This window comes from Coloeus monedula, assembly GCF_965178545.1.
Source record: "Coloeus monedula genome assembly, chromosome: 16".
NCBI lineage: Eukaryota > Metazoa > Chordata > Aves > Passeriformes > Corvidae > Coloeus > Coloeus monedula.
The window spans coordinates 10,986,273-10,999,465 of record NC_138796.1 but is presented as its reverse complement, the minus strand read 5'-3'; the positions used below and the strand labels follow the sequence as shown (position 1 = coordinate 10,999,465).

General features: G+C 39.7%; 1 protein-coding gene across 1 annotated transcript in view; it reads right to left on the bottom strand.

Annotated features, from left to right (window-relative positions):
* Positions 1-13,193, bottom strand: part of GRIN2A (glutamate ionotropic receptor NMDA type subunit 2A) — a gene marked incomplete at both ends in the record, with an annotated part of 157,025 nt that overhangs the window by 56,450 nt on the left and 87,382 nt on the right. Inside the window, one exon of the mRNA XM_082292494.1 lies at positions 6,880-7,472. Coding sequence (XP_082148620.1) covers positions 6,880-7,472 — 593 coding nt within the window. The remainder of the gene's footprint in view (positions 1-6,879; positions 7,473-13,193) is intronic.

The window sequence follows — 13,193 nt, the reverse complement described above, 5'->3', positions numbered from 1 at the left end:
CTTTTTTTTTTTTTTTTGACAGAAGTTAAGCTATTCTCACAGTGAATCCAAAACAGGTTTTTTATCATGCAAAGAACCAAATCTTAACTATGTATTTAAAAACAGTTGAAACATTTATACAATTCTTTTTTCCTCATCACCTTCCCCAACAAAACTGAAAAGTGTTGAAACACCACAGCAGAACACTTTTGCTGTCATATTTACAGCAAGCCTTTGAAACACCCAAGTTATGAACTTTTTCCAAGGTTTCCAACTTTATTTTTATAAGACTCCGAAAGATCAAGTAGTTCACACAGAGCTTTAGATTAATGCCAAAACTGCAATATTTATCCCTGTCAAAATTCTAAGTTTATCCAGAAAGAGAGGACATACTGAAAAAGCTGGGTTCTCTTACCCTGTAACTACAGTATCACAACTTCATTGACTAATTCCATTAACAAATGCGTGAAGACTTTACCAAAGGGACGAGAGCTCAGTTTTCAGAACTCCATTTGGATACAATATTGCTGACACAGAGGCACCTTTTTGGCCAGCTGCTCACAGGAGACATGGACTTCCTTGTCCATGAGGTGTTTATTAAGGATTTCTTACCCTGTGTGAAAACAGTTGAAATCCTAGAGCAGAATCTTTGAGGTTTTCTACTTCTATGCTGTACAAAGCAAACGAGTTTGCAGGCTATGGCATTTCTTTTGAGGTTTACCATATATATATGTCTATGCAAAATAGACATACACAAGTGTTCTCCTAACAGATCCAAGGACTTGAGAGCACAAACAAGAAAACTTTGTGGATTCTGTGCGGGGTATTATTTTAAGGAAAAAAACACAACATTATGTAAATTATTAAGGTCACTTTGTTTCAAACACAGATCAACCGTAGCCCTGGTCTCAAAAACTTCTCAGGGTGATGTGAGAAACCCAACAAGGACAGAATGGAAGCACAGCAGAGCAATCCCATGACACAGAAGCAGCTGTGATGCCACCTGTGGAGCCTCACGAGCAATGGTGCTCAGGAAGTCCCCAGCCAGCCACACCCTCCACATGCTCTCTCCGGGATGCCAGGGAGAAGCATCCTCACAAAAATTCGTGTCCTCAGCATGGGCACCCTCCTTCCCACCCACCTGTGTCCCCCAAGACCCTCCAGGACCTGTCCGTTTCAGGAACACAATCAGCACTGCAATAACAGGCTGGTTTATCATTAGTGTGAAATTCACCTAGAATGCAGCACCCAAACACACCAACAGCTGGGAAAAATAGAATGGGCAAGGCAGAGGCATTAATGAAAATGTGTCACTTCTAAGCTACCTCCTAAGGAGACAACTTAGTCCCTAGACCTGTAAAACAAACCACAGGGCCTGAGAGCTGCCAGGGTGCAGAAAGACCAGGGGACTCCTCTCTGCCATGAGTTCAGATCTACATTTTCTGCCCTCAGATGAGATAATCAAACTTGATAAACTCCCCAGGTGCCATCACCAGGGACTATCATTTTTTATTTAGTGTCTTCTTCACTGTGGGGCAGTGTTTCAAATCTCTGACAACTGCAGGCAATGAAGAGAAGCAGCAGAGACTTTGGGAAATACATGTTGCATAAGAGAAACTCTCCCTCTTCTCTCTCAAAGAAGGAATTTCCAAACTGAGATTTAAAGCAGATGAAATGCCTCAAAACCAACATGTTATCTGGTGATATTTCTCTTTCCTGCAAATAGTGTAAGCCCAACCATTTTAATAACCTAGACAGCCAGCCTATCTGGGCTTGGCATTCACTCAGCCTCATACCTAAAAAAGCAGGAATGTATCCAAATTTCGTCTTTTCTTCTCTTGTTGAGGCTCTGAACTGCTGAACTTCCTTACTATGAGTCAACCACGACATTTGAATGACACTTATCAGTACAAACCCCAAGTCACATTATTTACCATTAAGAAACAGACTTCCCCTGTAAAATTAAATCAAAAAATGCTTAACGTAGAATATATAATGCGTGGTCTGAAGTACATCTAGAAATAGGTCTGCAGTAGAACCCTGTTAAACAAGGTAGTGATGCACTTTTTTAAAGTCAATTCTGTATCTTAGGTTATGTAGGATTCTTTTTCTAAATTCAAATCCTTTGCAGTGGTGCAGTCTCTTCTTGCTCTTTGTGCATCCTCCTCCCCTTCCCAGCCCCTGCTCCTCCACAAGGGTACATTGCTTTGGAGCTGTGTCTCCCTAGGCCTTGAGCCAGCATGGATGAGTAAAACTTTGGGAGTGATCTGCTCAGTGACTATGCAAAAGGAGCGGCGTGCCAGCTTCTGGAACCTCCTTAAAGCATTCACTGCCACTTGGGTCTGCAAAAGTCATCTTGCCCCAGTTCTGCCAGATAAACAACAAAAACTCTTGGGGAGCCCTTCTGAAAGAGGCGAAGAGGGAGGGAACAAAGCTAGAAAGGGCTCAACTCCCTGGGATGTGCCAAAGACGAGTGTAACTAAACACCAGAATGTTTAGCAAGTTAATGCTATTATTAACACCAACATTTCAAAAAAAGCCCTAATTTGATTACATCTTGCTGCACCACCTCAGAAGCATCCCAAACTCTTTCCCATGATATGTGCCTGGCTTCCTGCAAGGGAATGGTGCCTGCAGCAGCTCCATCTCCAAGCATGTTCATTTATATGTTGATTTTTGAGCCCTGCTTTCAGCCCTGAAGGCAGGCTTTGCTCAACTGCCAGAGGCCATGCTTGTTCTCTTGTTTTAAATTATTTTAATTATCGCAATAACAAGGTAATGTTCTAATCCAGTAACTGTTTGGTACTTTCTGCTTCCTAAACTGACCTAGCCTGGGAGAACTCTAATACAGATTCTCAATTATTTCTTGAATCACTTTGTCAGTAAACCAGCACCATGTTGGGGTCTCGTGGGCAAAGAGAGATTATACATATAATTATACACCTCCAATCATCCAATAAAGAAGATGATACCTATTGTTCCCGAGTCTTCTGACTTAAATGAACGAATCCTCTATAAATTGGCTGCTGATCTGTATGCAGGAAAAGATTAAACAGATTTGCTGGATTATTCATCAAACCATTGTGTCCCTTTAATCCCAGATTTCGCTCAAAGGAGGCAAATTTATCTGTCATGCTAAAAGCTGCAATCAAAATATTGAACTTATGAATTACTATCAGGACTAGGGACAGAGCAAACCCTCACCCTCTGAGGAATGTGCTGTGCTCAAGGATAACAGCACCACAACAGCAAGGACAACTAAGCTTTTGTCCCTGGCTCTTTGGACTCCCCATTGCTCCTGCTCCCTGGTTCAGTGATGACAAATAAAGGAAATCATGCTTGGGAAAGGCAGGATATTTTCTGGAGCTACACCTTCACTGCTGAAGGATGGTCTCTAAATCCTGCCTATCGCTTGGCTGTATTTCGGAACAGAATCTCACTAAACGGCAGCACCACACGGCAAACACTGACTACCTATGGACAGACACACCTTTTGGCTTTTTGGGATAACGGCAACAGCTTTACCATCCTCATCCATCCCTGCAAGGATCGGCGTGGTTGGAAATGTTGCAGTGAAATGTATCTCCCAGGGTCAGGACTTCTACAAACACCCTGAGTACTCTTGTAAACAAAGCAGCACCATTTCAATGCACAAAGCAGCAGCATTCTCCACGATGACTGGCAGGGTTATTGTGTTTTGCTGTTTGCTCCCACGTTTCCTTTTATTCAGAGAGAACAAGAGTTGTTCAACTGACTTGGCATTAATGAGGTGCTAATTTTATTTATCCTACTGTGCCAGTATTTCACACAATAGTGATTTTCTGCCTTGGGAGATCTGGGTCTCACACAGATAGGAAAAGATGATCTGAATCAATACAGATACAAATATACATATATATCTGTGGTTTTAATGCATGGAAAATGAGCCCCGTATTTTATTACAAATCCTTTATTCATAGGGAGAAACTGGCTTTCCCATGTGTATCAGAAACAAACATTGATCAGATCATTCCAAAAACTAAAGCAAACCTGATTTTCTTCTGGGTCTAGAAAACCAGTAAAAGCATTTTAGAACTGCAGTGACAGGGAAAGATAAATTATGTGCTTCAAAACAAATATATCTTCAAACCAATTTAATACTCAAAGGATTTGAGAAAGAGGGAGGAGGAGCTTTTACTTCATGGCTTGCTTTCTTTACAGAGAATTTCTTCACAAATGGAGATAAAATTGCTATCTAGATGTGGGAAGTCGCACATAAAGCATTACCAACTTCCATTTACAAGCAAATTAGCTATTATGGCATAGCCTCAGAATACTATACTGGGTTTAAAGCTGAATTAGACAGTCATTACGATAGATGGAGCCTAAAAATCCTGGGGTTTTTCTCTATTTTGAGCTTTTTTTTTGCTCAGGCATCCCCTTACACAACCTCTTCCCTGATTTCCACTGAGTTCTCTGCTTCTGAGCTTGCAAGCAGTGTCCTCTTGTTCAACCCTACTTCTCCAGTCCTGATTTCCAGCTGGACATGGGGGCAGAGTACAGTAGGTCCCAAGTCCATAACCTGATAACTTTAGTCCTTTCCGGAACATGCTCCAAAACCCTTTATTCAGGTAAGTTTCTTAAAACAACACATTTACATTGACCTTGTAGTTTAGATTACAAACTTGCACTGTCTGGGACCTGAAACTGTGAAGATACCACTTCACAATAAAACCCTGATTCAGGCATTGATTTGTCATGTGAAGTAGAAAGCTACAATTTAGTGCCGAGGATGAGAAAGTACAATGAATTTATGAAATTCACCTTGGCAGGGAGAGACTGGTCAGCTTCCTGAGATTACTTAGTACTGGTAAATGCTTGTATATACTTACCTTTCCAGCAGATTATATGTGACAAGAGCAGTCTTAGGGAGTTATTACATAAGAAAGACTATTTAAAGTTTATTCATTTTAGTATAATTCTGACATTTCTAAACTAAAAATAGCCTGCTTCTTGTTCTTGTGGTGTTGGAGAAGCTCAAAGAATCTCCAGTACAGAAAATGTGTTTTTACTTCATAGCTCAGTGTTTCTTTCACATCAGGAAGTGACTTTTTTAGTGACAGTGCACTATAGCTTCTCCTATTAATAATTCCTGGGTGCATCATGCACTGCACACTGCAGAATCTCCTGGTGAAGTCTAATCTCACTGCCCTTAGCACTCATGAGCCCTGTTCTTGTACTCATGCAGATTTAATGAGAAAATAAAGATTGTTGAAAGAAATACAGCTTATGCTGAGTATTGAATACTTAATTCAAGTCTACACGAGTGTATTAGCCAAACAATAGGGTGGGAGCCTTTTTCCAAACAGGTTCAAGTTTTTGTGCCTCTTCCAAGAGTATTTTAAACCCCAACAGTTATGACAGAATCGAACTTAACTTTCACAGAAACTGGAGTTCAATTATTAATAGTGGACTCCTTTGTTTGTAGGTCAGCTCCTACTGGTAAGGCACAGAGTTTGGTTAACAGGATGCTTTCACTGCTCCCTGGCATTGTCAGCACATGCATTAAGAACCAGCACGGGGATGCCACGCTGGGTGCAGGTAGCACAGTCCTCCCAGCAGTGCCTCCCAGCTGCTCTGCCCTGGCACCAGGGACACACCAGGGCTTCCCCAGAGCCCTGCTGGGCCACACAGCCACTCCCAGGGGCCAAATGGGGCAGCAGGAAAAGAACTGTGGGTTTTCTGCAACATCTCTGGGGAATTTGTAGTTTTAGAGGCAGAGGCTCAAAAATAGGAAAGGGGAAAAGGGAGCACAAAAAAACTGCAAGTGTCATACAAAAGGCAAGTTCTCGCTAAGGAAATGTTAAAATCCATTTACTTGGTAGCATTTGGCTTTTAAAAAAGCTTCTGAAGAATGCTGTGTGCAAAGATGCTGTTTTCATGGAAAACAACTGTTCCAGGACATCGTGTGGTAATCAACTCCTAATCTAAATATGCAAATACATCTCAAGATTAAAACTGTTCTAAAATCTCGTATCTGAAATCAGCACCAACCTTCCTTCCTGTGCCAATTCTATCCTGCTTTTCTGTAGAAAGCACTTCATCTGCACTATTTGGTCAGAACAAATGCCATAAATACTGCTTGGTAGCTTCCATATTGTCAAGAGCTATTAAAAAATATGTAAGATACCCTACTTCCTCTCACAGACCAGATAAAGAAATATATTACCGTGTAACATTTTGGATAGAAGCAATCAGGGTATCATGTCTAAAAGGGATAATTAAAAGGAAAATAATAAAAAAAGAATCCTGATTCTCAGTTCCCATCTGAGAAACTGTTTAGAGAAACATCTCTATCAGCCTGGATTAATGCCAATTAATTTTTACAGTTATTCTATTGGAGGTGACAAAAAATATACCTTTACAAGTAGAGGGGACAGATTTCAGATCTTATGTGATAAAAGCTGCCTAACTATTCTAATACTTCTATAATACCCAGGGACAGCTCTTTAATACTGCACATCGCTTGTCTTCTAAAATATTACCAGGTTCCTGCTGATGCAAGTGATACAGGCACAGCCTCCAGAGCATTGTGGCAATTTTACCTCATCGTTAAAGTACACAACAATCCAATTTTGTTAACTCAGCTTCACACCCTCTAAGACCAATTCCTGGCATCTTCTGCATTAGATTCAGAGCAGTATTTATTCTCCACAGCACACATCATCTCCAGGAGCACAACTACCAGTGTAGCAAGTCCTCTTGCACATTCTCCCAGAACATCTGAAAACCAGTGCTTAAAAAGGGCACAATAGGATTAGCAAAAAACAATATTCTCCTTCAAAAAAACATACAGTGGCAGTGGAACAGAAAACTGCCAAGGCTACATAGGTAAAAACAACCCAAAGCAATCATCCTTACTTGTGCAAGGTTTGAGAGGGCCGGTCATTTTTCTCCAGTTGTCCATAGCAGCTCGTTCTTGCTTCAGGAATGAAGGAGTACTTTTCCAGCATGGCTGATGCAGCAGTGGCAATAACCCCAAGGCCATCCCGTACCCGAGCTTCTAAACTGTAGTCCCACTCATCATAAGCTGCTGAAATGAGTCCTGAAGGAAACTCCTTGGGAGTGATTTCTGTGTTACCACTAACCAGGCTGGGAACTATCCAAAAGAAATCATAGCCAGTAAGGCCCAGGGACCGAGCCTCATCCAGGATGTAGACAGCTTCGTCCTTGGAACAATACAGCAGGATGACGGACGAATGGATTTTCTTCAGCTGAATTTGGGTCTTGGCATCTCCAAAGGCAGTATCGAGTATGATGACATTCTGCATGTCCCAGCCCACAAAACTGTTTTCCACAGTGGTCTTAATGACATTGATGAAATCTCGATATCCAGGGAAAGTGGTGGTCACCAGAGAGAACACGTGCCAGTCGTAATCCTGCATGATCTTCAGCATGATAATGGCTTCTTGCTGGATGGAAGCCCCAAACTGGAAGAACGTGGACATGACATCCTAGAATACCAAACACAGCAAAAGATTAGTAATGTGGTACAACTCTAAAGGGAAGAGAATCTCTAATTCTGCTTTCTTTGTTCTGGCAGAGCTACCAAACTTCTATTGCATTCCAGTAACTCGCTGTGATTTATCATTTTCCGATCATCAGTAAGCAATGTTGATCATAGGTATTACAGCTAATTAAAATATTTGCCAAAAAGTAACAAACCAATATTTACATAGGAAATTTCCAAGTGCTTGATCACTTGAAGACAACAACTCAGATCAGTAGCTACTGAGGAAACTTCCTAAGGACAGCCACCCACAGCTGAACAACTCTCCAGCAGGAAGTTTTACATTCATGTAAATGTAGGAATGCAAGCCAACAAACTCACACCAATTTGTAGCTACAGTGGAAATAAAGTGCAATGCTCATGCTGTATACATGCTGAAGGAGCTCTGTACTTCCAGACATAATGTCTGAGGGAACTTCATTTCCAAGGTTCACTAGACTCAGAGGAAGCTTTCAGACTATGCCAAAGTAGATTTTCTGTCCCCAGGGACTGAGTTCACTACTGGTCCTGCTCCATTCAGAGCACATGGCCCATTGATACCTGATGGAGAATTAACAGGATGGGACTCCAAGGACAACCAGCAATCTGTCAGCATCCTCATTAAAGGACTTAAATGGAAGTAACTTCAAACAATGGCCCCAGAGTCTCTAACTGCTCTGTAATGCTGCCCAGCACAGACTGGTTTCTAATATTTGTCTTATGATTTACGGAATTAATAACATTTTATACAGCATAAGGGCAGGTGCTGCTTATTTTAACATTATCAGAAATAGGCAGCACAGTTAATTTTGTTGGCACTAAATTTCCAACCACTTTCAGTGGTCTATTTTTATTAAGTTGCTGTAAGATCTAAATTTATTTTTGAATTTTACATTCTGCGTTTACATACAATAATTAGAGTGCCAAAACGATACATGGGAAGCTGTATAACTCTTCCTTTTTATTTTACTTCAGTATTTATTCTTGACCAGTAGAGGCAACTTATCTGCATCATTTTCAGAAACAGAAAGCATGAACTCCTGGTGAAACAAAAGCTTATGATTTAAAAATAAGATATGAATCATTCAAGATTTCTTATGCAGGCTTCTGATGGAAGACACATACGGTGCCTTTAATTTAAAGAGTTTTATGATCATGGTCACAAACTGCTATCCTATTTTACACTTGCAGGGAACAGAAACAGATTAATTGATTTGGGTTTCATGGCAGGGTGGTGTTAAACATACAAATATTAGTGAGAATGATAACTCAGCTCTGCAAGCTCTGCAAATCTATTCCAGGAAAACAGTCTGCACTTTTTTTAATAGAAGATGAGGAGTGTTATTACTTTCCAAGTGTTAAGAAGCTGACACCAGGATTTTATATAGCTTGACAGCAATAAAAGTCTTACAACTTGTGTCATACCCTGAAGACTGATACTGAAGGTATAAAATACACACTGCTGGTGGTAATGAAATCATCTGCCATGGCTTCTTTGGTACCACAAAGATGAGATTCTGAATGCCAGAGACAGATTTGAGATGTTGTGGGTTAATTACACGTTATAAAACATGTTTTGGAGAGGAACTGAAGAAGGAATATTTGATTGCTGAATTCTTCCAGGAGCTATTTCCTGGTGACCCTGTACCTGGATATATAAAAACAAGCAAACAAGATTTTCATATGGGGACATTCACAGCTAAAGGAACCCAGCACACAGAACAGCTGCTCAGAGTCAGCATTTAATGTTTTAATTACTGATTTACAATTACACAGCAAAGTAGATATCTAGAGACAGTGCCACGAATCCAGCTTTGCTGCAGCTTCCTAACTGAGCATAAAAAACATTGTAATGCAAAGGCAATCGCTTCAGTTTTCTTCTCCAACTCTTATCTTGGTTTCCATTTCTGATTATGCTAAATTACAGTAGAAAGTAAAATAGTTTACAGTAGATTAATTAGACTCTATCCATATCCTTTCAACTCTCCCCCATTTCTACGTATGTTTTATGACTACTACTGCAGTGGAATAATTCTTTCAAACAATACATACACCTTGGTCCTTTGTGCATGACAAGGAACTTCTCCAATGAGGCAACTCAAGTATTTGAGGACAGAAAACAATCACGTGGACATTTTCTAGTGTGACCTTTCTAACTAGTAAATACAGATTTTTAACCTAGAGCAGTCCTTGGCATCTTCCCTGGCAATTAAGAACAGTCTTGAGCACAATGCTCTGTGTCACCATTGCAGCAGGCTGACAACAAGAGAGAAGTAATAAAAATAAATCCTTTCCTTTTCTAAACAGTATGTAAGAAAAACAGTTTATGAAAGGAGTTTTGATTAGACATTTTTGTAAAGGTCACACCCATATTACAAGAACCTGTTTCCTATAATTGTGAATGTGAAGTCTAGTCAAAATCCTGATCAATGGTGATTTTGGCAATCATGATCAATTTGTGATTAAAATGCTGGAAAAGCCTGCAATTATACAGTGCAAAGTTTGTGTTCAGGAAAAATGGAGGCATAAATATCACAAGTGATATTCTCATCTGAAGAAATTCCATGTAACTGCACTGACTTCACTGGATGCTTTTATAGAGCTGAAGACCTGATGTATTTACAATGCATCTGAAACAGATGGAAGATTACAAGCAAACTGTAGCCTTAGGAACTTCAGCAGATACTTAAATGACTATAAGGAGAATATTCAAGGACATATTCATTAAACTGGGGGGGGGAAGGGAGAAGTTTAGTGAAGAAATAGCAAATAAATAAAACTGTAACAGATTCAACTATTGAATTCTTAAACATCTACACAGCTTTTCATTTTGGGGGGTTTTAAGCTTCACATTCTTTTCAAAAAGCATTATTATTCCTCTGCTTTATACAGACTTAAATTCCATATGTGTAACAAAATAGTAAGTTCCAATTTTCTATATTCAAATGCAAACTAGAGTGATGTTTGTGAAAAATCAAAATTATTCTGTTATTTTCATTTAACTGTCATCTTCTCATGTATTGAGACATCCATCTAAATCATTGCTGAAGTAGGAATACAGATGTAATATCAGAGATGCTTTAAATGCACACCAAAAATTTTTTTTTCCATTCCTCAATGTCCCCAACTATTGAGACTACTGGTGGAGGTTGTAAGGAAGTGGTACATTTTATCCAGGGCAAGAAAGTTTTTACAGAGGAATTTCTCAGATAAATCTCAAAGCGTGACAATCCCAAGATGCTACACTCGATATGAGTAAAAATTTAGTAGGAAGAAGTAGTTTTCTCTCTCAACTTCTTAGGTAGATCCCACCACAATCATGGGAACAAAAACCAGCGATGAAAAGAGAAGGTAAAGAGCAAATGAAAACTTTTTGTTTCTGTCTTGCACGAGCGTACAGTTTACAGCAAAACATCTCCCCATATGTTTCACACCAGAAGGAAATAATCCTTCAATTGCTTCTTGCTTAATGTTATTCCTGAATTTTGCATGTGACATAAAGTTCTGTCGTGCAGGAGAAGGGCACTTCAACGTTCCCACGCTTGTGCACAAAGCAGTGCAGCTCTCCCTGCTGCTGTCATTTATAGATTAACATATTAGAGCAAGTTGCTTTTTAATTAGTGTACCAAGTCTATAAACCTGTCACTGTTGTCAGAATTGCATGTTTCACTTCCCCAGTTCCAGCAAATTACAGGAATGTTTCTCTGGAAACCTCATCCTCAGCTATTTTCAAGACATCTTGGTTTCCCAGCTCCGGCTTTTCCATGAGCTCAGCAGGGGCCACTCCCAGCTGCTGTAACAGCTGAGGTAAGTCCTGGCAGTACTTTGTGCCTACCAGGGAAAAGGCTGCAGGAGTTGGTCAGTTAAGGAAAGAAATATTTACTATCTAAACTAGCATAGCTTTTGTCAAATGAAAATTAAACGCTAAACCAGAACAAAACTGGGGTCAACACAGGACCAAATCAATTTTCCACTCCTCAGACACAGCGAGGGACAGTCCCTTCACTGGTAAGACCATATTATGACAGGAAGCAAAAACCAATATGAAAGAGTTTAAAAAGAAATCCAGAGGATGAGTTTATTCAGCTAGCAACAAGATTATTATGACAGGACTATAAGTAGGACTTTAAAGTTTTCTTAATTGCTTCATTCTTACTCTCTTTCACAGAGATCAGCAAAAATAATTTTTCTCTGATTTTACACCACTGTAAATTAGACATTCCATTCTCATAAAGATTTAAGACACATGGTACCAGGTCTCCATACACAGTGCAAGCTGTTCCCTAGTTAATGCAGTATAGTAGTTATTCACTATTTTTATAAAGACTGGGAAAAATGAAAGCCAGAGGTTAGTCATGAATTCAACTGAATAATTTAGCATCACATCAAAAATATACTGAGCAAAATTATTTGTGCTGATCTCAAATGTAGGTAAAAAAGTGCATCTTGCAGGTTGTTAACTTGGTACCATTTTTCTTGGATTACTTGAAGTGGTGCATTGATCCTCTGGTAAACACAAAGTGAGTTGCATTTCTCTACCTTGAATATCCAGGCCCCAGCCACAGGGCTTTTCTCTGTAGAAGGGCACACACCCATGCCAAACTTTCAGTAAATGCAAGCACTGAAGTGGAAGAGCTGAAAGGAAAACCTTTACTCCAAGACACCCTGCATATTTTTGAATTCTTAAGTTATTAAATTCCGCCTCTATTCATTAAGAGATAGAACACGCAATTCCCAACACAAACAGCTCACTGAGGTGCCCAGGGAGAAAACTCCTCCATTATCACCATGGGAGCAATTTGGGGGAGATTATACAAAATTCTGTGCTTTCATACAAAGTACAGCAACATGTGAGGGTGGAAATAATTTACTCATTCTTACAAAACACAAAAAATACCTGCCTCCCAAGGACCTGTCACCACTCTGGCCCCACACATGGTGAAACCAGAGCCAGAAAAAGGGTGGAAATTTCCTTACTCCATAATTTAACTGGTGCAAATGCACAGCCACAAAATGTATAAGGGTCAACTAAAAGGACAACCCAAGACCTTACTTTTTATTTTAAAAGTTTGCTCTAGGAGAGGAACATTGAAGTTAGAAAAGGGCAGTAGAAAGCAAGGGAGTACATTATGGCTTTCCAATGTCTGACATGTCCCCTTTTATTATTTCAAGGAATAAATAGCAGAGAAACATGATTTCAAAAGGTTAGCACTGGCTTAATCAAGCATGTTCTTTCCCATTTCCAGAGGGAGTCTGCAGGAATTCATTTCGCAAAGACTTCTGTATTTTCAGGTCATGGCTTCATCCTAAGAATTTTGCTAGGTAACAGGTTTTGTGGGGTTTTTCCTTTTTAATATATCCATTTAGTGTTGTAATACATATTTGGCTTATCTAGGCCTGTTACAATAGCTGAAGTTTGTCACGATTTTTTTTTTTTTTGTACCAGAATAGCAAACAAAGACAAAGGAATGAGAATAGAGTTTCTAGAGATTGTTGCAGAGCCATCTGGGTTTGATCCTTTACATTTTCGAACAGTAGAGTGTCATGTCTAATGAAAGTAACTCAATATGCCATTACAGTGAAATAATCTAATTATGGAAGATTACTAGTCTTGCACAAAGTTCATGAGCCATTCCTGGGCTGGACCTCACTCACCATCTGGGTTTTCAACACATCTGGGTTTTCT